At 39.7% G+C, this 25,560-nt stretch overlaps 1 protein-coding gene across 3 annotated transcripts in view; it reads right to left on the reverse strand.

Moving 5' to 3' along the window:
* Nucleotides 1-17,653: 17,653 nt before the first annotated feature.
* LOC149769903 (retinal dehydrogenase 2-like) overlaps nt 17,654-25,560 on the reverse strand; it is an 80,030-nt gene continuing 72,123 nt past the window's right edge. For 2 of the 3 annotated variants that reach the window (XM_089949674.1, XM_089949673.1), the window contains exons 12-14: nt 24,679-24,753; nt 20,882-20,921; nt 17,654-18,232 (exon numbers count right to left, since the gene is read on the reverse strand). In XM_089949674.1, the coding sequence (XP_089805800.1) occupies nt 18,200-18,232; nt 20,882-20,921; nt 24,679-24,753 (148 nt within the window). In that variant the 3' untranslated portion in view covers nt 17,654-18,199. Of the gene's footprint in view, nt 18,233-20,881; nt 20,922-24,674; nt 24,754-25,560 lie in introns of those variants that run through there. The other variant, XM_089949676.1, reaches the window with a different exon arrangement.

A 25,560-nucleotide genomic window follows, 5' to 3' on the forward strand; every position in this document is an offset into this window, starting at 1 on the left:
ACATCGGATACGAACAAATTATCAATTGACAACGAGATCAACCCGGATAATTTCGAGTACGCGTCGGATACTATTTGATGTTTTACTGTATACTCGTTGAGTTTTTTCTGAAAACACGATGATATCTTCCTAGTGATTGCGTTGGCGACTCCAGCAATTGTTGTCATCGCGGAGACGGCGATTGGAACAGCGATCGGGGCTATCGTGGTCACCGTGGATAAAACGACGCCGGTACCGGCCACTATACCCGACACCGAGTACACGACCGCGTCGATGGCGGTTATTTTTCGGCGGTATTTTTTTATTTTTGCACGGTATTGTTCGGAAAGCGTTTTCAAGTTCGCGGAAAATTCTTTTGCGGTATCGAATCGATATTGATGTGACGTCGGTGATACCTCTGATTCAATTTCCTTGGTGGTCATTTTTATTTTAAAAGAGCTAGTGTTTTTAATTACTTAGATTCGCTACAAATTCCACATACCATGTAATGTTTGCCCTGGTTAGATTTCTATCAACGGCATAAATTGTAAACAGTTCAGTTGCGTTCTTGTCTATAATTGTTGATATTGTATTGTTAAACCCGGATGAACTCGACGATAATATATTAAACTGCATCATTGAAACCAGTGTCAGTCGATAAATGCCCTTAACAGTTGCGGTGATATTTACTGTATTCTGTGTAGGAGTCCAATCGAATGATCCATGCCGAATTGTGTATACTGTGTTGATGATGTTCTCATGAGGGGTTTTTATTTTTTCGAATTGCTCTGCTACTCTCGGTAGCCCGTCTTTAATCGCTTCAACATCAGTTCTGATTATTTCTATTCTCCGCAAATTCGCGTCTATATTATTCTTGTTTGCTGCAACATTAGTTTTGATTGTTTCTATTTCCCGTGTAGTCTCGGTCATACTTTTTTTGTTCGCTGCAACATCAAGTTTGATTGTTTCTATTTCATATGTATGCACGTCTATACCTTTTTTATTCGCTGCAACATCAGTTTTAATTAATCCTATTCCCCGCCAATACGCGTCTACATTTTTTTTGTTCGCTTCAATATCGGTTTTGATTGTTCCTATTTCCTGTGTATGCGCGTCCGCACCCTTTTTGTTCGCTTCAATATCAGTTTTGATTGTTCCTATTTCCTGTGTATGCGCGTCCATATTATTTATGATCGTTGTAACATCAGTTTTGATTGTTTCTATTTTCCGTCCATGCGAGTCTACATTATTTATGATCGTTGCAACATTAGCGCCGATTATTTCTATTTCCCGTTCATGCGCGTCTACACTCCTTTTGTTTGTTGCAACATCAGTTTTGATTGTTTTTATTTCCTGTCCATACGCAGTGATATCATTTATAGTTATTGTAATCTCATCCGGCTTGGTATTTTTTTTACCAAAGAATTTATCAAAGTTGTCATCGATCCTGTTAACATTTTTTCGCAACGGGAGTAAATTGGCCGACAGCGCCATAAGCTCCGAAATAGCATTTTTTATTATTACAAAATTCGGTTCGGTTGCCGTCGGGGGTCCCCGAAAAAAACTATCGACAATGTGTTGCACATCGGCGAAATGCGTTAGCCTTGAAATGAATTTCCTGCAAGTTAAATTCACCACGTAAACCTTTTAACGAATTCGACATGGTTATATAATTGTCGCCAAGTGTACTTATTTTTCCATTTATCGTCAAGATGGATTCACCCGGTTTGAGTCGTCCGTCGCTGGTATACAACGCGATAGTGTCTTCGGCGGCATCACGCTGTCGTATTAAAACGTCATTCAGTGACACATTACCGGATTTCAATTTACCCTGGCGGTCTTGAAATACAACTATTTCGCCCGGGTCAACACTTGTTAGATTCAACGTATCAGCGATTTCATCCTCAATTAGTTTTTTTATGTCGGCGGCGGCCGTTTCCGTGGATTCTTTCAGCGCCGAAACCGGTCGCCCCCAGATATCAATCATTATTATTGTAAATGTTATTCTCTAAAATCCGTTGAGCTTCTACGACCCCACTAGTGTATTCGTTTACAACCACATGAGGTGGTTTCCGCGATGATGAAATCGCCGCGAGTACGTTCAATACCTCGCGGCCACATATCGGTGGGTCACTTAATTGCTGTGTTGGCAGCGTGGAATAAAAAACCCGGGCTGAACACGCCCGGATATACCGCATGAACTCTTTCGGCGGGGCTAACCCGTATGAATCAAAATAGACGATCGCACGCGGATCAATAGCGTATGCAACCCAATGAGTTCCCGCTCCAGAGGACCCATCGAGGTTAATTATGCCGGTTTCAATATTCCTTGGTGCCGCCGGTAATTGATCTCTCATAAAAACACCCCTGAAGTTTTTTATCGCTAGCGCGTTTGCGGCGTCTATTAAATCAAAATTAGACATTGGAGTCATAGACTCCTGCGTTAATAAACGGTCCCCGGTAGTCTTAGACCCTTTCCCGAGTACCATGAATACGGGGTCCCCGGTAGTCTTAGACCCTTTCCGGCTACGGGTCGTTTTTTTTTTGTAGCCTTTCCCGGTTGCCTTCTTCAATGCCATCCCCGCCGCGGTACCAACGGCTCCTAACGCCGCCGCCTTAGCCACTGCTGGGGCCGCCGCGGCAATCAACGCTGGAATCGCAGCTAACAGCGGAAATATCCCACCGGTCTTTTCCATGTTTTTAATTGCTGCGGCTGAAAAATCTATTTGAACACCCTATTTATTCTTCATCGCATCATTGAAATGTTTTATTTGACGCGCCGTCAACGATATCTTATGATTACCACCCGCCATCTGCGACGGCTTCAGCGTTATTGTGGTTCCGCATTGTTTAGCCGACTTTGATCGTAATTTCTTGACTTGACCATCAGTCAACTCTACACTGACGACACTATACGACATTTATTGTAAACGCGTTTTGTGCTTTCAATTACATGTTTTCCACTGGCGCATCAACGATTCTCATTCGTCCACCAACACCTTCTAGCAGCATTGATTTATCACTGAGAATGACAGCAACCGCTCTATAATTAACACCACCCGGGGCTATACGAGCTCGAAAGTGTATATCAACGACGGATTGTCTCGTTAAATGAAGATGTTCCAGCGAAAAATAATAAATCGGATACAGGTTTTTAAAATCAAGTTGTGATATTTGCAAACCAGTGTCGACGTTTTGATCACGACCCATATACGACAGCAATCGATGGTACACACGTGCGATATGGTTGTCGCCGTAATTAAGCTGTATGTCCTCGGATGGTTCCTGTTGTCCGTTTATTCTCAGCGAAACATCCCTGACTCCTAATTGATCAAATATCATATGGCTGCGTTCTTGACTGCCCAATCGTTCCCTATTCTGTAGCGCTATGAATATATGACGCGGGGCTGAAACACCCTGTTTTGATGCCAAGTGCCATGTAAACGTATCGGCGACGTTATCCTCTTTAGCATCAGTTGTTACCGCTAGCCAACTCAACAACGATTTCCCTCCCTGTTCCATAAATGCTAACAATCGTGCTTCCGTGGTAACTGATGGAGTCAGTACCGGCATCCACAATGCTATTTTAGTTAAAATGACTTTACCGGCAGCGACGCCAGCAGCACGCCATATTGCATTGTTATCATCGCCCCTTCGCGTCAGCGCGATTGTGTGCTTGGCCCCATAGATAACCTTCCTGACATTTCTGCAGAATCCAAATATGTGATGGAGTGGAATCGCGCATGAAAACTTTCGGCGTGGTCCTTGCAACATCCCTACTCGTGTTGCGAATCCCATATTGTAATTATCGTTAAGACTTTTTATAATATTGAACTCAGCGTCTGGTCTTGCTCTGCGGTCTGGATTGGCTGCTTCAGCCTGTGGGTTAGTTGCGGTATCTCTTTCCACCAGCACGTTGATGTACTGAAGATGGTCAGCGTTATTAGTGGTGTCCTTTGCGAACATTATAGATGGACCCGCCGATCTTGTATAATCATCCGAGTATCTCGCTAACCCAATTATCGTCGTTGCAACATCAACCTCGCGTTCTATTGATTCAATTTCTCGCCCGTCAATAAGATATCTGGCGCTCTCAAATAACGCCATGATACCGTTGTTGACGAAGCCAACTCGAACACGATGGTCATCTGCGTATGGTGCATTATCGGCGGCATTTGTCACGAGTTCTCCCTCGATTTCGATAAACGCTTCACACGGCAGAAAGTATTTACTGGTATCTTGGACCTGAAGTTCAATTCGCGATCGTAGGTCAGGTTGCGCTGCATAATAAGAATAAAATTGATAATCACGGACAGAATCATCCCTGCGCACTGGGACGTCCATATCAAACGCGGGATCAGCGGTTCGCGCAAACATTCTATTATTTATCATGTTGATGTTTTCAATTGCGATTTTTTCGTCGTAGACCACTTCCCGCTATCGCGTTCATGAGCGCGTTGGTTGCCGCATCGGCGGATGGCGAAGTCGCCAACGACGGAGTCGTCGCCAACGACTCTAATTTTTCTTCCACGGCGTTATTTATTACTTTACTGACATTTGCAGGCATCACTGTCGTTGATGGCATTACCGGTGGTTTCTGTTTTCTTTTTGAAAATCTCTTGGATTTCACCAATGACATTAGTTTGTTCCGCGCGGCTGAAAGCGCCTTTCCGGCAACATCTCCAATGGCACTAATACCCTTATCACGAATAACATCAATAGCCTTCATTCCTAATTGTTTGGCTAACGGCGCTACTTTTGGAGCCATTCTTGTAAATAACCCCGCAATGGTGCTACCGAGACCATCTCCATAGTACGCGCGGTAAACAGGCAATCGCGAGTTTACCACGTAGACGAGTACTGGTTTATCGTGGTTGTAGTGTATGATCATCCTTATTAAAAACACCAGTTTTCCAATTAATCATCCACGAGTTCGTCTATGAGCGTTCGATATGCATTAATGTCCATAATACCGCCTGTAAATAACCGCTTGCAAATATCAGCGGCCTCATTGATTATTTCCGTAGAGTTATTTCCGGCTCGTTTTCCTCCGATTAGTACTTCCAGCCGTGATATATCACTGAGAACACTATTAGGGCAGGTAACGCCGTAGGATTCTTTACCAACAGAGTATCCTTTTCCTTTTTTTGGTGTTCTACTCTTAACTTCCTTGTGGAATGCGTCGTAATCGGATTTACTACGATGTGGTAATGCATCTTTATGTTTACTTGCTAAATACACTATTCTTGCCCAGTCCTTTAACGACTTTATATTTTTCTCGTAACCGCTATTGATATGCTTCTTATCTCGTGTTTTCTTAGCAAAATTGTTGGCAGCAAAATTAATTAATTCTTCCCTGTTGCTGAAGCCTCTAATTTGATCTATTGTGCTCTTCTTGAGTACAATACGGGGTATATTCCCCTCTTTTTCTTCCGGTATTTCTTCTTCTGGTATTTCTTCTTCTGGTATTTCTTCTTCTGGTTCTTTCGCAGTAGCGCCTAGTTCTTCCTCGTCGGCCATTGTAACATAAGGGTCTTGTGGTTCCGTTATAGCGAGTGGTGGTGGCCTCCGTGTTGTAGCAGCCGCTATTTTTGCAGGAAGTGTTTCTAAAGACCTTTTTGTTTGTTTTGTCTCTGTCGCTATCTTTTCAAGCGCACCAAGAACGGGTACAGTTACCGCCGTAACATCCTTAGTCGCTTTAGTTACCGGGGCAAATAACTGTTCACTTCCAACAGCAAAATCAGTTTGCATTTGTTGTCGCGTTTGAAGTTTCTCTCTCACTCTGTCTCGTAACGGTATAAACTTTCTAAGCGCTGCTAGCCGCTCTCTGGCTAGCCGAGTAGTAAGTGATTCACCTACCATTATTGTAAATTGATCCGCAATTTCAAATAAAATTTTCCGCCGGGTCTTTCCATGGTGGCAGAAATATATCGTGTCATTGTGTACATCACATATATATAATGTTACATTGGTATGCCGACTTCGTCACGCGACGTGTGCACAGGTAACTTCAAGCTGAGGCTCCCCACAGGGGTTTCGTCTATGATCCTCCTAATGTTTTTAATCTTACTAGAGATCTCGCGGCGTTTTTCATAAAGCTGCCCGAGTTTTTTTCCTATTGTTTCAACGGCAGTGAATAACCCAATGAATACGCTTACGTCATTGCCATACAGGTTCTCATTAATTGTATGTTGTAATCGTTTTATAAAAGAATACTCGCGGGCTAGCGTAAAACGCCCTCGCTTCGATTGTTCGTTTATAGCCTCATAATCGGATAATATTTCCTCGCTGTATCAGATAATACAATTCCTTGATTTTTTAATTTTGAAATCTCAGTTAATATATTATTGATGTCTTGGGAATCCATATTCTTATAAACATCTTATTTCTAATATCAAAAATTTTAATAAAATTTAAGTTTAAAGTTTAATAAAATTATTGGGGGTCATTTTTGACGTTTTTTGTACTCGAGTGTTGTGGCAGATTGCAGGCATACATGGACAGTACAATGCCGTAAATCTCCACTCGAGTGTTGTGGCAGATTGCAGGCATACATGGACAGTACAATGCCGTAAATCTCCACTCGAGTGTTGTGGCAGATTACAGGCATATACATATACTTAATTAAGGACATTCACATCTTGGAACCCCTTGGGTGCCTTCGCATCCATCTGAGCCCAAGGGAACCCCAAAACATACATCTCCGGGAGGGAGGCCTAGGGTGACAAACGTCATCGTAGACCGCCCAGAAGATATGCTTAGGGGACATCACTACATGTACTTAATTAAGGATGAATATATTTACAATGAAATGATTGATGGATGATGGGACGGCACAAGACAGCACAAACATAAAACGGCGGGGCGGAACTCTACGGCCAATTCAACCAATCAAAAGCAACCCAATTAAATTAACCCGGTTGCATGATTGTGAACAAAAGACAACCACACGCCCGGGTCAAGAGCGTGGGTTAGTTTTGATTAGTTGAATTGGCTTTCGAAAGCCCCAGGCTTATAACGAGTCATCTTATATATAAAGTGACTAATACAGCGGCGTCAGTCACAAGGTGTGTGTTAATTTGAATTCCCTTGAATCGTTAAACCCTTAAATACTTATTAATGGTGTTTCACGCCATTTAAATGAAACCAAATACTCAAATAAAACATTAAAAAAAAGAATACAGCTGTTAGATAACAGCGTGTATTTCATTAGTTTTCATCGTAAAATGATTAATTAATCGCAACATTAATTGGACTTCAAGGGACGTAACTCTTGTCATGCGACGCTATCACAAAACGAGTTATCTCCCTTTGATGTTATATATGAAAATCGAATTCTGTGACCCGTCTTTTTTGAGATCGCTGTTTTAGTTATATTCTCCGCAACATCTCGAACTGATTTACTACAAATATCGAAGTATTTACCAGCCGCATTCATAGAGCGAAATATTTTTTCCTCGTGCGTTGATGTATCAAATGATTTGACGCCCCTTGCTGCTTTTGAGTACTTACCAGTCTGGCCTTTTTTAATATTTTCACTCTGAGAGATAGCTTGCAGATTACACAGTCTGTTATTTTGAGGACATCCATCAATGTGATCAATAACGAGACCGTCATTGATCAATTCGTGGAAACATTCATAGATGATTCTGTGACAGAAATATTTTTTCCCTCCAGCAGTAAACATTAAATACCCGTGATTGTTTTTCCATCCAACCGGTTTTTTTAGTCTGCGGTTTCTAACAATGCCGTCGCAAGATGCCTCGTAATTGACGAGCAGGGGATGCGGCTGAAATTCTTGGTCCATTTATATAATAATACTACTTGTCTAATTTATTATTTGGTTTAATTATAAATCTTTCAACATAGTCTTGGGGGATTTTGATGATTTTGTCTTTGACGGAGTCGGCGGTGGGGTCGATGACGGCGTTTTTTATTCGTTTATCGTAATAACGCTTTAACTCTCTGTATCGCTTTCCGCCACAATTGATACACAACTGCGATTTTCCTCTTACACCAACGTGACAAACCAAGCACGGGAGGGGGCCAAGAGAACCATTACGAACGCTTTGTAAATGATACCCGCAGAATTCACCTCTACATGATTTATTGCACGGGGTTATCGACCCAATCATCAGTCATTTGCATTTATTCATTATACTATATTCTTTTATTTAAATACTTGTTTTAATTATATGGATGAGTTTGAGAGATTAGCAGTAATTAAGCCCTGGAAAAATATTAAGTTCAATCTCGATAGAGTCCTCAAGGACACACCAAAAGCGTTAATAAACGATAAAACCCTGTTGAGTAAAATACGCGATTGTATCAATGAATTCAAACGTGATGGTGCATCTCATAGTTGGTCAACATTTCGAATTGATGGTGTTGTTGATGCTACCATGAACGACAACCGCGCAGCAACGATAATATCACAACTTGACGGTAAAAGGTATTTCTTCAGAGTAAAATTCATTGTCCGGGTGGAATCAGGCGATTGGATCATACGTGATAAATTTGAACCAGTTCTCAGCGACAAGAAAACAGTCATTGTCAGCCGCGACTCCAAGCCGGGGTTGTTAACCGGAATTGACAGACCATACTATGAACGAGCGTATCCTGAAACAGCAGTTGTTTATGGAATATACCCGTTAAATAAGAAACCTGATATCAGAAAACTGAAACCGATGAAACAGTCAACGGGGATAAATTGTGTAGCAGAACGAGTAATAGAGCATTTTACAAATGCATGTCGAGGAAACAAATTGACTGATTTACGACGTAGCAAAATCAACCAGTGGGAACTAACCGTAAAAGAGCGTGGAGCAACCATCAGCGACATAGCGAGATTAGAAACGTCGTTGAGATTTCCAATAACCGTTACAACGATAACCGGTGAAGTATTATACGAATCGAAGTATAAATCAAATGGGGCCCCAATCAAAATTATTGATCATAACGAACACGCATGGACGCCCGCGATCACAATATTTCCACGGGATAGAACAGTAAAGTATATACCCGAAGAATTCTCCCGGGATGGTTTTCTCGCGGAGAGGAAACTATTTGATGCTATTGCCTACTTGTGTAAAAACGACCCTGTATCAGTGTGGTTACTTCGCAGCGCTGAAAACGATGCGGATACCTTTGATCAGTTTGTAAGACCAAACGGCGAATTATATCGCACTGAAGCATTTCACAACAGGATGAAAAAAACCGCCATGGAATTTGAAGAGCATGATGAACAACTGCTAACAAATTGTTTTACGATTCCATCGGTTGTAGCTCATGTTGCAGCAAGGAAAAATGCGTGGAGACCAACGCGCAAGGAATTTCTGCCGGATGTACAATCCAGTTGTTTGGAATACTATCACGGTGGACTATGGAACACTGAATACAACCGCGACGCTATGATCTCGGTTGATATGGTTGCCTGTTATCCAGCGAGTTTTCTCGTGTATGGATCCGCCGCTGAGTACTTTAGACGATTTGGACACCCCAGTCATGAAATGACTCGTGTTGCTATTAATGGACCACTGCCTGATTTTGATTTAACCGGATTCGCTCGCATAGTATCATTTGAATTCGCGGCAGGACTCCATCGCTGTTGCTATATTTGGATCGGTAGACACATGGCTGAAAAGAAGTGGCTGCCAATAGCGCTGCTACGGTATATGATTGATTGTAGCATGCTAGTTTCGTTGATTGTCAGTGACGCGATTATATCATACCGGGCACAGACTGAAGTCTGGTTACCAGAACCGGAGCGTCTAGATAGCATAATTGACGAGTCCAGAAAAGACATTGATGCCGACGAGGAATATATCATCGAATGGTCCAGGAGGATATTTAACCAACGAAACCGCGAGGCAAAAGATCTCGGTAGAAGAATAATTGGTAAGTTCACACAAGGTGGAAAAAACCACGACTACAAACGATATTGCTCACGGCTGATTATAGATGACGCAGAATATGATTTCGTAATCAAGGACGCAGTGGCAAAAAATAGATACGTGAACTGCAAAACAGCTTTCTTGTCCAATGGAACGAGGTTGGGTACAGTTGTTACCTACAGCGATGGAGACAGCCCGGCGTATCCACATTTGAGGGCGTCTATGCTGGGTTATGCCGCTATCAATTTATTCTCGATGATAAATAGATTCCCCGATACCGCGGTTAGAGTAGCCGTTGATTCATTTTATATTGACGTAAAGTATAAGGGAAACGTAGCCGAGTTTACTAGTCCGGACGAGAGTTGGGGTACATGGAGAATTAAAAATGAAATACGACGCGATTATTCCCCGTCAGCAGATGTCACCGTTGAGAACAACTACTTACGCGGTGATAAATTGTCAGAATGGTCTAATGCACCACCGTGTTCTGATCCAATTTGTAGACACAAAACAGTTTATTTAAGCGGCTGTGGCGGGTCGGGAAAGACGACTCGGGCAATTGAATTATTTCGAACGCGGGCAAGTATAATCGTGCTTACACCGACCCATAGACTAGCGCGAGAGATAAAACAACGAAATGTTGACGCCGTTACTTATCACAGCTTTTTTCGATACAGCGGCGGTGAGTGGACTCCTGATCGAATGGGTGAAAAATTTATTCCTGAGGTTATCATCTGGGATGAGATATGTACTGTTTCGTTAGATGTTTTACAAATGTTTCTTGAGTGGTTGCTGCGCGCGAATACAGCGGTGATCATGTGTGGCGACCATGGCCAACCACCACCATTTGTCGGCGAGGGCCCACATGATTGGTTGAGCGGGTTTGTGGACTATTATGAAGAAACCGATACTGATTACCGAGCACTTGATGAACAACTGCGCGAGGTTAAGAAATTAATCAGATTACAGCCGGATAGAATTCAATGTGAAATAATCCGCGAGGTGATTCCGGAAACGCCGTTAAATGAATTCTGGGAAACATGGAAACCAAACGATTTGATTGTAGCGAGTAGAAAGATAGTCAGAGACACACTTCAGCGGAGGTTGTTTACGTTTCATAAGGAAAAGTTTCCAACGCGCCCAGTGCCGTTATGTTATACACCCGCGGACACACGGCGGCAGAACATTGAAGTTGAAATCCCGGGCCGGACAGAAAAACAAATTCTCGTGCTGAATGATATCGTGCTCGTTGATATCAGCGTCGTCGAGGACGCGCTACGTGCTGATAAATCCCCGTGGACGCTAGGATACGCAACAATACATTCCTCGCAGGGACTAACCATCACGGACACAATTGTTTGGATGGTTGATAATCGCATCGAATGGTCAAATCTAGTCTATCTTGCAGTGTCCCGAGTACGAAGGATAAATCAGCTTCGAAGAATTGTTATTGACGAAGTCAGTGACGGAGTCACCAACGACAACGACATCATCGATGCAAGCGTCATTAATAGAAAACTCTCGGGTTACCCCCAACAGGATAAAAAAAAACAGCGGCGTTTTGATATTGATGCCGAATTAATAATTGCGTTACGACAACAACAGAATAATCACTGCGCGAGTTGTAATTGTGTAATGCGCTGGCGTTATTCGGATAAAGACGCTCGCCAATTTACCGTGGACAGAATCGATAACAGTCTCGGTCATGTTAAAAACAATGTGAGGTTGACCTGTCTTGAGTGCAATAGACGCAACGGCGCTAGTTAAGACCACGCGGGGGTAATTGAGTATCGTCAGGTATCACTTGTAGTTGCTCGCGTGTAAATCCGCGCTGAGGAGCAGTTGAATCCAGTCTGTAGATCGGTGGTCTGCCAGTTGATCGTGTTATCGTTGATATGTTATGTGTGGTAACACTCCAAATAGGATCGGTAGCCCTTTTTTTACCGCCTTCAAGCTCTCCTGGTTCATACAGATATCTCACGGTAACATCGCCGAGAATCGGCTTGGAAACGCTATTTATTTTTGATTTTCCGGGTATATACTCGTATTTAATCGCGTCGCTGGGCTTCATGTTAATTGCTCGGGTAATCTCGTTATTTAACGCTGCAATTACGCCTGGCAACCTTTTAACCCATTCACGAGATCGTTTTTCTTGGATGAATTCCTTCGCGTATTGATATCCAAATAACCGTTCAGCGAGAGTCCGATTGAATCGTTCAACAATTGCCTGATCACGATGTAGCGCAGTATGACCTCGTCGTATCGCGACGCTATGATGTTTCAGCGTTGATAAAACAGCGCCGCGAAATTCACTACCAGGATCAACTTGTAATAGATTTGGCCAGCGCAGAGGACCTCTTTGATAAATTCTTTCAAACGCAGCGGCTACTTCAGTTGCTGACTTTGTTTTTAACGGCTCCGCTTGTTTGTATCGACTCGCAACATCAACTACGGTTAGCGCGTATTTGTAACCGTTGTCATGCGGCAGAAATAGTATATCAGCCTGATGAACTTCATTAGGTACGCTGACATCAAAGCGCGAGAAGTTGATTTGTTTAGGCGGTGGTAGATAGATTTACCATATAGCCTGTTTGGATAACCAATTAGCCGCAGTGGCCTTTGTTACCTTTGCAGCGCTTGCAAGCTTACCAATTGCGGCCTTCCCCTTCCAGTATCCTCTCGGAGAATAATAGATGGATTCCATGTTGTTATTAATTACCAGCGCCCACCATTAATTTACCTTTCATAGCCGATTTTACCAACCATGAGGCTAATTTTTCTTTGACGGATTTATCAGGAATAGCATTTAACGCGTGAATTAATTTTACGTCCGCGATATGGCGCTGTTGCAGATCGCTACTTTTGTAAGCAACATCATGAGCATGACACGCCTTATCGATAGCATTTATTGGGTACTCACCGGGTTTGGGTTGATTTTGATCATCGAGTCTGATATCTAATCGTGTTCCGGGGCCACAGTAGCTATATCCTGGGAGGTGCTTTTCTCCTGGATACTTTGCCCACGGTGTTCCGGGGAGTTTTGATAACCTGGCTGCAATATCACCTCCTCGCTTTTTTTAAAACATGCCCGGGTTTAATAGAAATAAATCTAAATTTCTTTGTACCGCATTGTGCACACTTACCAGTAAGGGCCGATCTGTTATTTCTTGTTGTAGCGGTTGTCATATCATTTGTGCCAGTACGTACTCTACACTTCACACAATATAGATCCACAATTTATGTATAGAGATATGAATATAATTGATTTTTCGGCGACTAAAACAAGAGAACCAGTTAAGCATGTTGCAGCGTTACCAAACTCGATCCGGATGATTATCATCGGACCATCTGGATCTGGCAAGACGCAATTGTTACTCAATTTAATAATGAGATGGATGAAGTGGGATAAGTTGTATTTGGTTGCTCCTAGCGTAGATGATCAACGATGCTACGAGGTGTTGAAAGATTTCAACGAGAATGCATCAGCGATCGCTAAAAAAAATGTCATCGAGTTTATTACAGATATCAATGATGCACCGGGCATTGATGATATTGATGGCGACGTTAACAATCTAGTCGTGTACGATGATGTTATGTTAGACAATCAAAAAAACCCAGCTAGGATATTTTCCAGAGGCAGGCATAAAAACACTGACGTGATATATGTCACTCAATGGTATACTCAGATTCCAAAAGTAATCAGAGACAACTGTAATATTCTTGCTGTATTCAACGGCGTTGATACACACACGCTACGAAATATTTGGCAGACATGGTGCGGCGGTGACATGGACTTCAATGTTTTTCGAAACTTTTTTAGTCATGCTCAGTCGACCCCACATGGATTCGTAACGATAAATTTACATGATCCTCGGACACGATATCGTATCGGACTTGACCAAATATTCGGTTAGTTGTAAATAATTTTCATTGTAAATAACTCCTTAGCAGCAGGGGGGGCGATGACATCGACGCGGTCGTCGCTGTGCTTACCGGACGCTGACGACGCTGGGGATCGACGCGCAGAAGGTGTTAATTAAACCAAATGACGATTGGACGATCCCCCAACGACGACGTCGTTTTTTTTTTACCAGGCGCTGACGACACTAGATCGTTGAGTTGCAGAAAGTATTAATTAAGCAAAATAACGATTGGACAAAATGTCGGATTCGCCCCCCCTGCTGCTTCAACTGCCACAAAGACGTGTACGAAATTACAGGTCATCCATTTAGCCTCAAGTACAGCTCTTTGGGCTTCACACAAAAGATTGGACTGCACCATATCCCACTTCAGGATGTCCTCCTCTACAGTGACAGTGGCGTACATGGATGATGTTATGCAGAAACGTGGTTTTAGTTCAGGATATGGACTCTTCTCTCCCTCCAGTTTAGGGTGGGTAGTCAATATGGAAAAGTAGGACCTTGTCCCATCTCATCATTTTGTTCATCTAAGTTTGTAGTTTCTAAGTTAGCATGGTTTGTCCTCTCTCCAAATGCATTGACAGTATTATCTATGCATTATCCACCATGACATGCGTTATGGCTCGAGATTCTTTTCAACTCACCCTACTGTGGTTTGGGCCACATTTATATGCGACCTCTGCATATGGTCCTTTTACCACAGTGGCATCTGATCTTGGGTCGTTCAGGTCACCAAATTATGATCTAGACTGAAATCAAGCATGCCCTGCTTCAATGGCAAGGCAGGAATACCTTTGGAAGCCTCCGAGCTGAAAGTCAGTCTTTACATATGCCAGTCTGTCGGGTTGGGGGGCATGCCTTCTACTGTGCTTCTCAACAGTCAGTGTAAAGTGGATGGTACAAGAGAAGGCTTTTCACATCAATCTCTGGGAAATAATGGTCATTTTCTATTCCTTCAGTCATGCTGCCATGACATTAGAGGTTCATCATTTCAGTAGGGCAGCCATTGTGCTTCTAGGGGTGAAGTAGAGGTTGGATGCTCATGGATGTCTTACTCCTTCATACCTATTCACCTAAAGTTAATGTGATTGGGTAATGTCTTCAATGGAGAAAGAGAAATATAATTACATTTTTCTAAGAATACTTACCTAATCATATTACTATCAATCCATCTCACCCTTTCCCGCCGAGGTGAGCATCCTGTTGTTTGTTGTGCTCAAGCTTAAACTGGTAAATAACCAGGATGTAAGTAGCCACCTTGCAGGGCAAAGGACTGGATTCAGAGGTAGTGGAGGTTATTTTACAATGTTAATATGATTGGGAGGTATTCTCCGAGAAAACCAATTTACTGAAAACCTTCCTTTTTGATAATAAAACAAGGTTTATACCTCGTTTGGCAAACATTTTGAGACATTATTAAAGTAAATATATATATATTTTTTTGTATCCAATACAAACTGACGATTTCCAACTTTCTGTAATGTTGAATGTTCAGTGCTTAAACCCACACACTCATCTATCCAAATCCATCATCCATCTGTTTGTTGATTTAACCAATCACTGAATAAAACCACTTTGAGACTCGTTTTACATGCAACAGCAAATATCTGTGATCTATCTAAGGAGCAATTAACAAAATTTAAAAGCAAAATAAAAAGTAGTACAAGACAGTGAATGTTTTTGGTCCACGATAGACAATGTTCGGTTTATTATACAATCTAATCTGCCTTAATGTTGCCTTCATTTAGTGGTCTCCTGGTCTCAATGGCCATTCCCATTTCCCATCATCAGAGGGTGTCCAAGTGGTCGAAGGCGCTTGCCTTCAGAGATCACTAACACACCTCTGTCAACATGAGTTTGAGTCTTGGTTCTACCACCATTCGTATGAGACAAAGCTTGCCTGTAGCTTCCTGTAGGTTGGTGTTTCTCCCTGGGTTCTTTGTCCAAACATACTGGCCACTATGTATAGCCTATCATGTGCTGAATAACTACATCAAAGCCCACAAAACTAAATCAATCACCACATCAAATTTTATCAGTAGTGTTATTAAATGGTCACCTGCTTTCCGTGGACAGTAGGCAGGTGTTTCCTAACCAAACAATGGTTTGCCACTCGTGTTTATCAACTCTGGAAATGAAACATTTTTTTTTCTCCAAAAAAGGCAAATTTTAGGGTTATACATGTAATCTGAGATATAAACAGGTCTTATGTTGCTTATATTAACCATCCTCAATTCTGTCAGTGTAACTTTAAATTGACTAATCTCTCCATTGTTATTTTTTAAATAAAGCACAATTATTAGGAATTCATTGACGAGAGGGATGCATCGATCAGTGTACTAGATACATTTATTAGAACAGATTAATATAGAACTAACTTTTACCCCAAATTAGCTTTTGTTGATCGAATTTGATATATTCAATAATTTTTATCAGTGTTTACTGCATAGCACCATAAATACTTGCTGACAAATCATGTCTATCATTGCATAATGCAGTAGATCTGGGTCTATGCAGCTTGTTAGGAGTAATCAGTATAACAAATAACATTGACCCTGATCTGCTGGCACATGTGATGGCATATCAAGGTTTTTATTGTTTGCAGTTTTATCGACTTGTATCTTTGGTAACTGTATGAAGATCAAGATGGTGGCAAGCTTTTCCTGTGTATTAATTATAATGTGAAAAATTCTAATTTCTTTCGGTTAAGCAGATTGTAATTATTGCAAGTAAAAAAATCCCTGCTACAGTATTATAATAGCATGGAAAAGTTGTCATAAATCTGAATGCAAATACTTAATTGTGGTCCAAGTCACAATTTGCATACCAGATCTTGTTTAAGTACCCATCCATGTTTGAGATAAAAATGATAACAGGCATATAAGCACAAGCCTTTGACACTCTATCATTGTAGTAAGAAAATGTAAATCCAAGATAAAATGAAGAAAAGAAAACTTTACAGATATGTATAATCCATTTTATATGTTAGACACCTTTTTATAAAATGAAAAATATTGCATTTTTTTCTCAGATATACTGACATTGTCTTTCCACACTGACAAGAGTTTTAAAGGCCTGTGCATTAGGTTATTCTCTTTAATCTGACATTCGATACTGGCTCAACACTATGGTATTTATTTCAGTTAAAATATTCTGTTGGTTCAAAATTTTTAAGGAACACTGTGCCAGATTCTGTAAGAACACAGAATTGAAGATGAAAACTCATGCACATTTGATAGTAAATACATTATGGGAAGAGTGTTTCCAACTTGTAGAGCATCAAAGTTAATTGAATGAAGGTGACCTTGTTAGTCATTGGGTTGACCTTGGTATGTTACTTCTGAGTAGACAGTAGACTCCAACATACAATTTGCTGAGTTAGCTACGTGTTTGCCATGTTTAGAATAGCATGTGTGTACTACATGAAGAAAAAACAAAGACCATGAATGAAACCATTTTTCACCAGAATTTATGAATGATAAAATTATATGGTGAATTCTTTTAACAGGATATCATACTTATTGCATAACTTACTAATACATGTAATAACAACAGTAATACATGTTTGTGATATTAATGGAACTTTTAACACATCATTGCCAAGAAAACAGGAGCTATGTGCCTTCCCACAATGAAACAGCTGACCAGCAATGATACTTGCAGTAATAATAATAATAATAATAATTTTATGTTGTGCATGTAATTTGTAAAAGAAATAAGTCTGAAAGGTGAATGTGCATGCAGAGATCACCTGTGTACATAAGTCAGTTTGACCCTTTCCCATAGATGGCTGCTGTTGACAAGTCTAACTGTATTGTGTTCATGAGAGAGAAAGAGTACATCAAAAATAACAAGAACTGCTGTCCATAATCGTTTTGTTTATTCTTTTGTAACACCTATTTAGTCCATAACAATTAGCTAAAACAATTTAAAAACTCTCTGTAATGACCATGGTAATTAAAATTAAAAGCAATAACAAATAATCCTCTTCAACAACAAAAAGAAATGAGCAACTCATTTATGGATAATAATAAAATGTACAGCAGTAAAAATGGAAGGATATCTTTTAAATGGATTTCCAATACGAACATGACAAGTTCTAATTTTAACATAAGAGACAGAAACATAGATAAAGACTTTCCTATGCATAAAAATGAGTTGCTTTTGCAAAAATAACTGACAGAACATTTTCAAAAATATTAGAAAAGCATTGCCAATACTGTGAATGTACTTTCCTGGTATTTCCATGTAAATCAAAGCCAATACCTGTATACAATACTCCTGATCTATATCAAGCATTCCTGGCAAGATAAATATAATCGTTAAGAAGTAATCAATCATCCACTATGACATGAATCTGCTTGGCCGTGAATCAATCTGCTAAACAAATCTTCTGAAGCTATCTTCCTATGAATTTTTCTGGGGAATCTTGATCACAACCTGAAACACAAAAAGGTAAAACAAGACTTTCAAGTAGCTATTAGGAATTAACCAGCAAAACAAAATTCTATGTGCAAGTTCTTTGTGATTTTTTTAAGCAAAAGTAAGATTAAACTTGGATGATAAACCGGTTCTATTTACAAAGTTGTGGCTGTGGGCTTAATGCCATTTTTCAGCACAAGAGAGGCCATCATGGTGGCTTGCCTAACTGGTGGAGAAAGATCCCAGGAAAACCCTGGTAAGAACCACCAACCCAACACATAGGAAAGTACCGGAAAGCTTTCTGATATACTAACTTTGGCCGATCCTGAGATTAGAACCCATATGAACAGAGGTGATATAATGGCAGAAATTAATAAAAGGTGAGTGCTTTAGACTACTCAGCCATCCAAGGCCCCTAATTATAAAGTTTAGAGAGATATAGTCCTAAAACGTTCATAAATGCACCCCCACCCCATAGCTAAATCCTAAAATCACACATCTTGGTTGAAATCTATTAAAGTTACTTAAACTTAGCACACATATAGAGAAACAAAAGAAAAACCATAAGTTTTACAAACTGAACAAATGTCTGCATAAACTCAAAGAACTTTAGAAATTTTCAAGGAGAAGCTAGTTTGTACATAGTTTTAAGGAACACTGCACAGGATGAGTACAATAATAGTTATTTTACAAAGATGTTTACTTTTAAGAGTAAAATTTAAAAAAATGAAATATGTACACCATTAAAGGTAGTTCCTGTCCCTTTCACTCTCTATACAAAGTCACAGTTAGAAAATACATATTTTTCTGCTTATGCTCAAATTGATCCTTCCAAGCAGTAAATTTAAATTCATAAATATATATAAATTATATAACTAAATAAATATTTATATTAGCATTTTACTCCACTTCAGCACAATAATGGCTATAATGATAAATTGTCTCATGCCATTAAGGCAAGCAGATATAGAATTGCTCTTTGACCATCTGTCCATTGTTTTGCCTTCTGCCATTAAGGCAAGCAGATATAGAATTGCTCTTTGACCATCTGTCCATTGTTTTGCCTTCTGCCATTAAGGCAAGCAGATATAGAATTGCTCTTTGACCATCTGTCCATTGTTCTGCCTTCTGCCATTAAGGCAAGCAGATATAGAATTGCTCTTTGACCATCTGTCCATTGTTCTGCCTTCTGCCATTAAGGCAAGCAGATACAGAATTGCTCTTTGACCATCTGTCCATTGTTCTGCCTTCTGCCATTAAGGCAAGCAGATATAGAATTGCTCTTTGACCATCTGTCCATTGTTCTGCCTTCTGCCATTAAGGCAAGCAGATACAGAATTGCTCTTTGACCATCTGTCCATTGTTCTGCCTTCTGCCATTAAGGCAAGCAGATATAGAATTGCTCTTTGACCATCTGTCCATTGTTTTGCCTTCTAACTATAGCATCTGCATCTATTACTAGTTTTGAACTACATTTGCTGCAAAGCTTTATCTCACAAAACCTGTCAGGTTTGATGATGAGCACATTCTACTAATTTTTTTTAGAGTTATCACCCTTGACTGACTTGCCTAAACACTGCTTATCAACAACCTGGTAAACACATAGATTCTGCATTTATTATCAGATTTCAACCAAATTTACTAAGAGGTTTCATCATACCAAACACCTGGATGAGTTATTTAATGAAAATTTAATGCATGTATTTCTTTAAGTTATAGCCCATGAAGCTTTTTTTTAATTAAAAACATGAATAAAATTTTCCATTAAAGTGACCCTGACCCAGAGATAAAAGAAGCACATGTGTGTCACTGAATGAATTGTCTTGGCTTCATAATGTTACTTTCATTATGATTCATGCCAACTTAAGTATAATGATAGTCTATCAAGAGTTTTTAAAAGATACATAAATGGAAAAAACTAGCCAAGGTAAAAGGGGTTGGCAAACGTCTTAACATCACAATGATTCATGCAAAGAATTGAGAATTCAGCATAAAGAAGTAAAAGCAAAAGAATTTTTTAAAACCAAACCAATGACTGATTTTTATGTTCTGCCTCCCACAAACATCAGCTTGATAACAAAATTCTCCTCTGCAACATCTCAAAAGTTTGATGATGTCCCAATTTTTAAAGCATTTTACAGAGTTATGACCCCTGACCAATTTATCATAGCCATTTTACAATCTTCTGGTCAATGACTGACTTACAGTTTTAATAGCTTGTTAAAAAAAAAACACTCATAATTCTTTTAGGTTTTAATCATGCCAGCTCACATGAATCATATTTAACAAGATCTTAGATGTCAAGTTCAAGAAAGATTCTGACCGTTTTACTGACTTAGAGACATCTACTGACTCATTACCAGAGACCAGTCCTTCAGCCTTTTAATGGGAGACAATGTTAATGTTAGTGGTAACTTCTTTTTGTTCATTTGTTTGTTTGTTTTAAATAACTTTATTCAGAAAAATTAGATTTTCTTGAGTAACCTGTTACATGAAGTTTAGTACTGTAATTCTAAAAATATCTTGATCAAGAGTATAATTTTGTTAACAACATTTATTTCTATCAAAGTCATGAACTAATTAAACTCCGTGTAGATTAATAAATACAATTCAAGTACTTTTGAAAACAGCCTCCAAGTATCAATTAAAAGTTGCTTTCATACTTACATTCTTTACTTCAGAGTACTGCTGTAATCCATACTCTCCACTGCAAAACAAAACCAATTTTTTGTTGTACTTCATGAATTATCTTTGAACAAAATTTCATCTGACATGATCAATTTAAAAAAGATTTACAACTTAAAATACAGTAGTTTCACACCAATCATTGTACTAAAGTTCTCTCAGCTTAAACTTCATTTATTATTGAATTCACAGACTCGAAATATCCTCGGTCTTTTCTGTCGCATGCTAATAAAACATACAGAATTAATATTAGCTGTTTTTAACTGTCATCATGCTTTTTGATATTATTTATTAATAACCTCACTGACATTGCAACAATTCAATTATGTCTCTTCAGTAATAGCAACATAAGAAATAGAGCAAAGGAAACTGAATAATTTCTCCTTTATTTATTTAAAGTTCAGGGAATTAACATTTAAATTCAAAGTGCACATATTTTGTTGATGGCTGAAAGCAAATTTTGAAAATAAATTGTTTCTCTGAAAATAGTTACCCAATCCCATTATTTTAGAAATTATCAGCCTGCTACCTTGCGAATCCTGTCCTACTAAAAGATGAAAATAATATTTTCTTGTCTCATATAGGCAATGTACAATAACTCTTGCCCATTACCTTTCATTGTCACTACTAGGTGTCACTAGTTTTTAGCTGAACGATATACTAATGAGGATGCTCGCATGGCGGGGTAGTTGGGAGGGTTTTTTAGTAAAGTGACTCGGTAAATATTCTCAGAGAAATATAATTTGCTTTCTCCTTTGAATCTGTTCCCCAATCACATTACATTCGGAGAATAAGTAATACAGGGAGGGGGTGCAGATCATCTGACCTCTATTTTGATTATCTTTCTAGAGATTGATGGTTGACTCCCTATGTGAACGATAACCCATTCTCCTAATTACATAAGCAACACAGCCTGGGGTCACTTGACCTGTGACCCTTACATATGATTAAGATGAGTACTGAAATCTTTTTACATACAAAATTTCACCGACGAATCCATTGAAGCTAACAGGCTGTCTTGATTGATCTAATTGTGTCTGGTGGCCATCTGTGCTGCCACCATAATACCAACCAGATGTAAATTATTCATCTGCAAAACTAAGTCTATGAGATAACAACTCTGCATGCCAGCCAACAGCTTCTATTGTATCTTGGATCAAAATGTTAATTCAAATGTGAGGTTCGCAGAGATAACCTGAAGCTTCTTGCTGTAATCTTTGTGAGGTGATTTCTAATCTGGTGAGACATCAGAGTACACTGAGTGTACAACCCATTTCAGCCATGAAGCAAGGGTCTGAGGGGTGTTATCCTGTGGGTTGCCCCAAATCTTCCTGGGTACATCTATCCTACTGAGTAGATCGGTGATTTAGGACTTGTCCCATCTGAGAGGGGCTATCAGAATCATCTTGTGAATCTGACCCTGTAACTTATTTTCACTATCAGGACAGTGGGAGGGTTGGCAAATGCCCACAACCCTCCCAATTGATTGACAGTGCATCCATGGCCCAACTTTCTTGGTCTGGGACTGGAGAGATGAAGGTGGACAACACATGAATCCACCTTGTAACGAAAGGTTGATCATCAGATTCCCCTAAAAAGCACAAAAAGTCTGAGTGAAGACTGATTGATGTTGAGAATATTCCATGTGAAGGACTTGACATCTCCTAGATAGAGTGTCAACCAAGACGCCGAGTCTGATGGGAGCATGTCTGTTTCATATGCTGAAATGGAGAGTGCTGCACCACTATAGAAACTGCTAAATCAGAACACACAGATTGCACGATTTGGTGCATCCCTGTTTGAGGAGATAGTCACCACCACAGAGTTGCCAGACCCAGTAAGGACTGTTTTGCCTGAGAGTTGATCTTTTCAGAAGTGAAAGGCTTGAAGACATCCTTAATTTCTAAGATGCTGATCTGTAGAGGCTATTTCCCTGGTTCCCACGTGCTGTTGACGCTAGTTAAGTTGGGCAACCCAACTGTGTACATTGGCGTTGGTACATACCGTTATTTCCACTTGGGACTTCTCCACTGGGATTCCCATGGTCAGCCAATCTGGGTTGAGCCACTGATACAGGAATGATCAAATCTTGTATGTGATCATGACTGTTTCATCAAAGGGATTTGAAAAGTGGTGTCTTTGTGCTTGCAATGTTATTTATAAGGGGCATGTAAAAAGACTACTAAGCAGGATCAGGTCCACTGCTACATGGAATAAACAGAGGAGTCCTGTTGGAAACAGACTTGTGAACATGAGGAAGTTGCACCAGATTCTGGTTGGTTAAAAATTCCATGCCCAGATGGCCAAAATTCTGGGATGGAGGTCAGACTTTTCCCAGTTCACTAGAAAGCCAAGATAATCTAAATGGAGAGGAGATAGTTCCTGCCTTGGGGTAGGATAGAATTTACCATGTGTTTCTGGAGGATATCATCCAGATACACTGGAACTGTTTGAGATGATGTTGATGACACAATCCATAATCTTGGTAAAAGCCAAGGGTTGATGTTACGGCCAAAGGGGAGAACTCTGAACTAATAAAATATGTCACAATAAGCAAAATGGAAAGATTTTTGTGACACGGAGGGTGGTTGTGGGGAATATATTTCATATATTTAGTTGACCTTTCTAGTGAAATGACATATAGAAAGGAAAAACAAAGCATAAATTAGCAATGCAGCATGCAAATAACTCACTAAAACCAACTGTTACAAATGGAGCAAGCAAAAATAGTCACACTAACTCATAATGTCCTTGCAAAGGTCAATGATAGTGTGGGTGAAAGAGCTTAAAAGGACAAAGTCCTTAAAAGTGCTAAATCACTTAAATTGGCAGAAACTGTAAAAAAGAATGTATTCAACCTGCAGCAGAATGATTAATCCACACAATAAATCCAAAAGGACTTAGAACAAAACTGGTTTGGATTGTTGAATGATACCCTGTACAGTAGAACCTGTCTTGAAAGACCACCTCTTCTGCCAAAAATATTGGTCTCTCAAGACAGGTGGTCTCTCATAACAGGTAATAACACTATATAATCAATAAAGCTGTGCATGGAGATCTTGGTCTCTCAAAACAGGTGGTCTCTCATAGCAGAGGTCTCTCAAGACAGGTTTTACTGTACAATGTTACCAGTACAGCAGCGAAGCTAAAAACTGGCAACACCTGGTGGTGGCAAGGGAGGTAATGTACAAGAGTTATTGTCTATATGAGACAGACAAGACCATTTTTGTCTTTTAGTAGGGCTGGATTTCCAATGTAGCAGGCTAATATTCCTAATGTAATGTGATTGGTGAATGTATTCAAAGGAGAAACATTATCAGGTGTTATTTTCAACGCCACCTGGAGAAAACCATTCTTTAATAGCTTTTGGACACTTAATTTATGTGACATTTTCTATGACCTGTTCTTTTATGTCTTTGGTAACATAGCTAATGATGTCATATGTTAGCACATTGGCAGACATCAAAACATGCAGAAGACATCACAGTGTTTGTGTCTGAATCTTCACATTTACTATGTTTCCTTTACGCTCACTCTTGAAGGCATTTCAATGCATGCATACAGAACAAAAGAACAAACCAATCAAAGTTCTTGCCTACTAAGCTGTGGAAATGAAGAACTAAGGCTTAGATGATCTAGGGGTCAAAACATCAAAGTGCAGTAATTTATTCTGAAAGAAAATGAGCTGTGAGAAGCGTTTGATAAGATGGCAGACTCCTTTACACAGGGGAGGTAAATATGACTGGATCTGAAAACTACTGATGAATTGAAGAACTTACAGTTCTCTACCAATGCCTGACATCTTGAAACCTCCAAATGGAGACTGGACATTGACTGCATTGTAGCAATTCACCCTGAAATGAAAGGGCAATGTATACATGTTACATCATAAACATTCTAACAATAACAACCTGCACTTTCTCTTTTTTCCCAAAAGTCAACTGCAAATTCCCCCAACTAATTAAAGTGGCCCCAAATACTATCACATTTCTACATTTTTTCTTCAAAGGACATATTTATATTAAAGCTGTTGTTTTAGGTGAATGTTGAAGGAAAAAAAAGAACATATACACGACAAAAGAAAAGACAAGAAATTCCATCAAAGTATAGAAATACATGTATAAAGGCTCATTTTAGCAATATAGGAACCATATGTGAAGAAAAAAGAGAATGCTTTACACCCTGCTCCAATAATCAGAGCTTAAATGCATCTTATATCTTAAGCACAAAGAGAATGCTCTATATACTCACTTATAAGTCAAGTCCAACTGCAAACTGCACAGACCGAGATCTGCCATTGCAGAATGCACTGGCTAATCTGGGTCTATGAATTTATTTAGGAGTAATCAGTAGAACAAACCAAACAGACCATGATCTGCTGGCACATTATGTTGTTTGCAGCTAAGCATGACTGATATGTGAGTGTATACTTGTGTAAACACACCAGAAAGAAGAAAGTTTCACCAACTGTTACCACATGGTGTGAGATTCAAAACACTCACATGCAATATATGCATTACAACTTGTTACCTTATATAATCAAGTCAACCAACAAAGTGGTACATGTGATGTTTTCATGTGATGATGCTAGCATGTCAAATTACATACATGGACCAAATTTATATGTAGGTGTTAAAGAATCTCACAAAACATGCTATGAA

This window comes from Sinohyriopsis cumingii, unplaced genomic scaffold, assembly GCF_028554795.1.
Source record: "Sinohyriopsis cumingii isolate HCF-2022 unplaced genomic scaffold, ASM2855479v2 utg003054l, whole genome shotgun sequence".
Lineage (NCBI taxonomy): Eukaryota > Metazoa > Mollusca > Bivalvia > Unionida > Unionidae > Sinohyriopsis > Sinohyriopsis cumingii.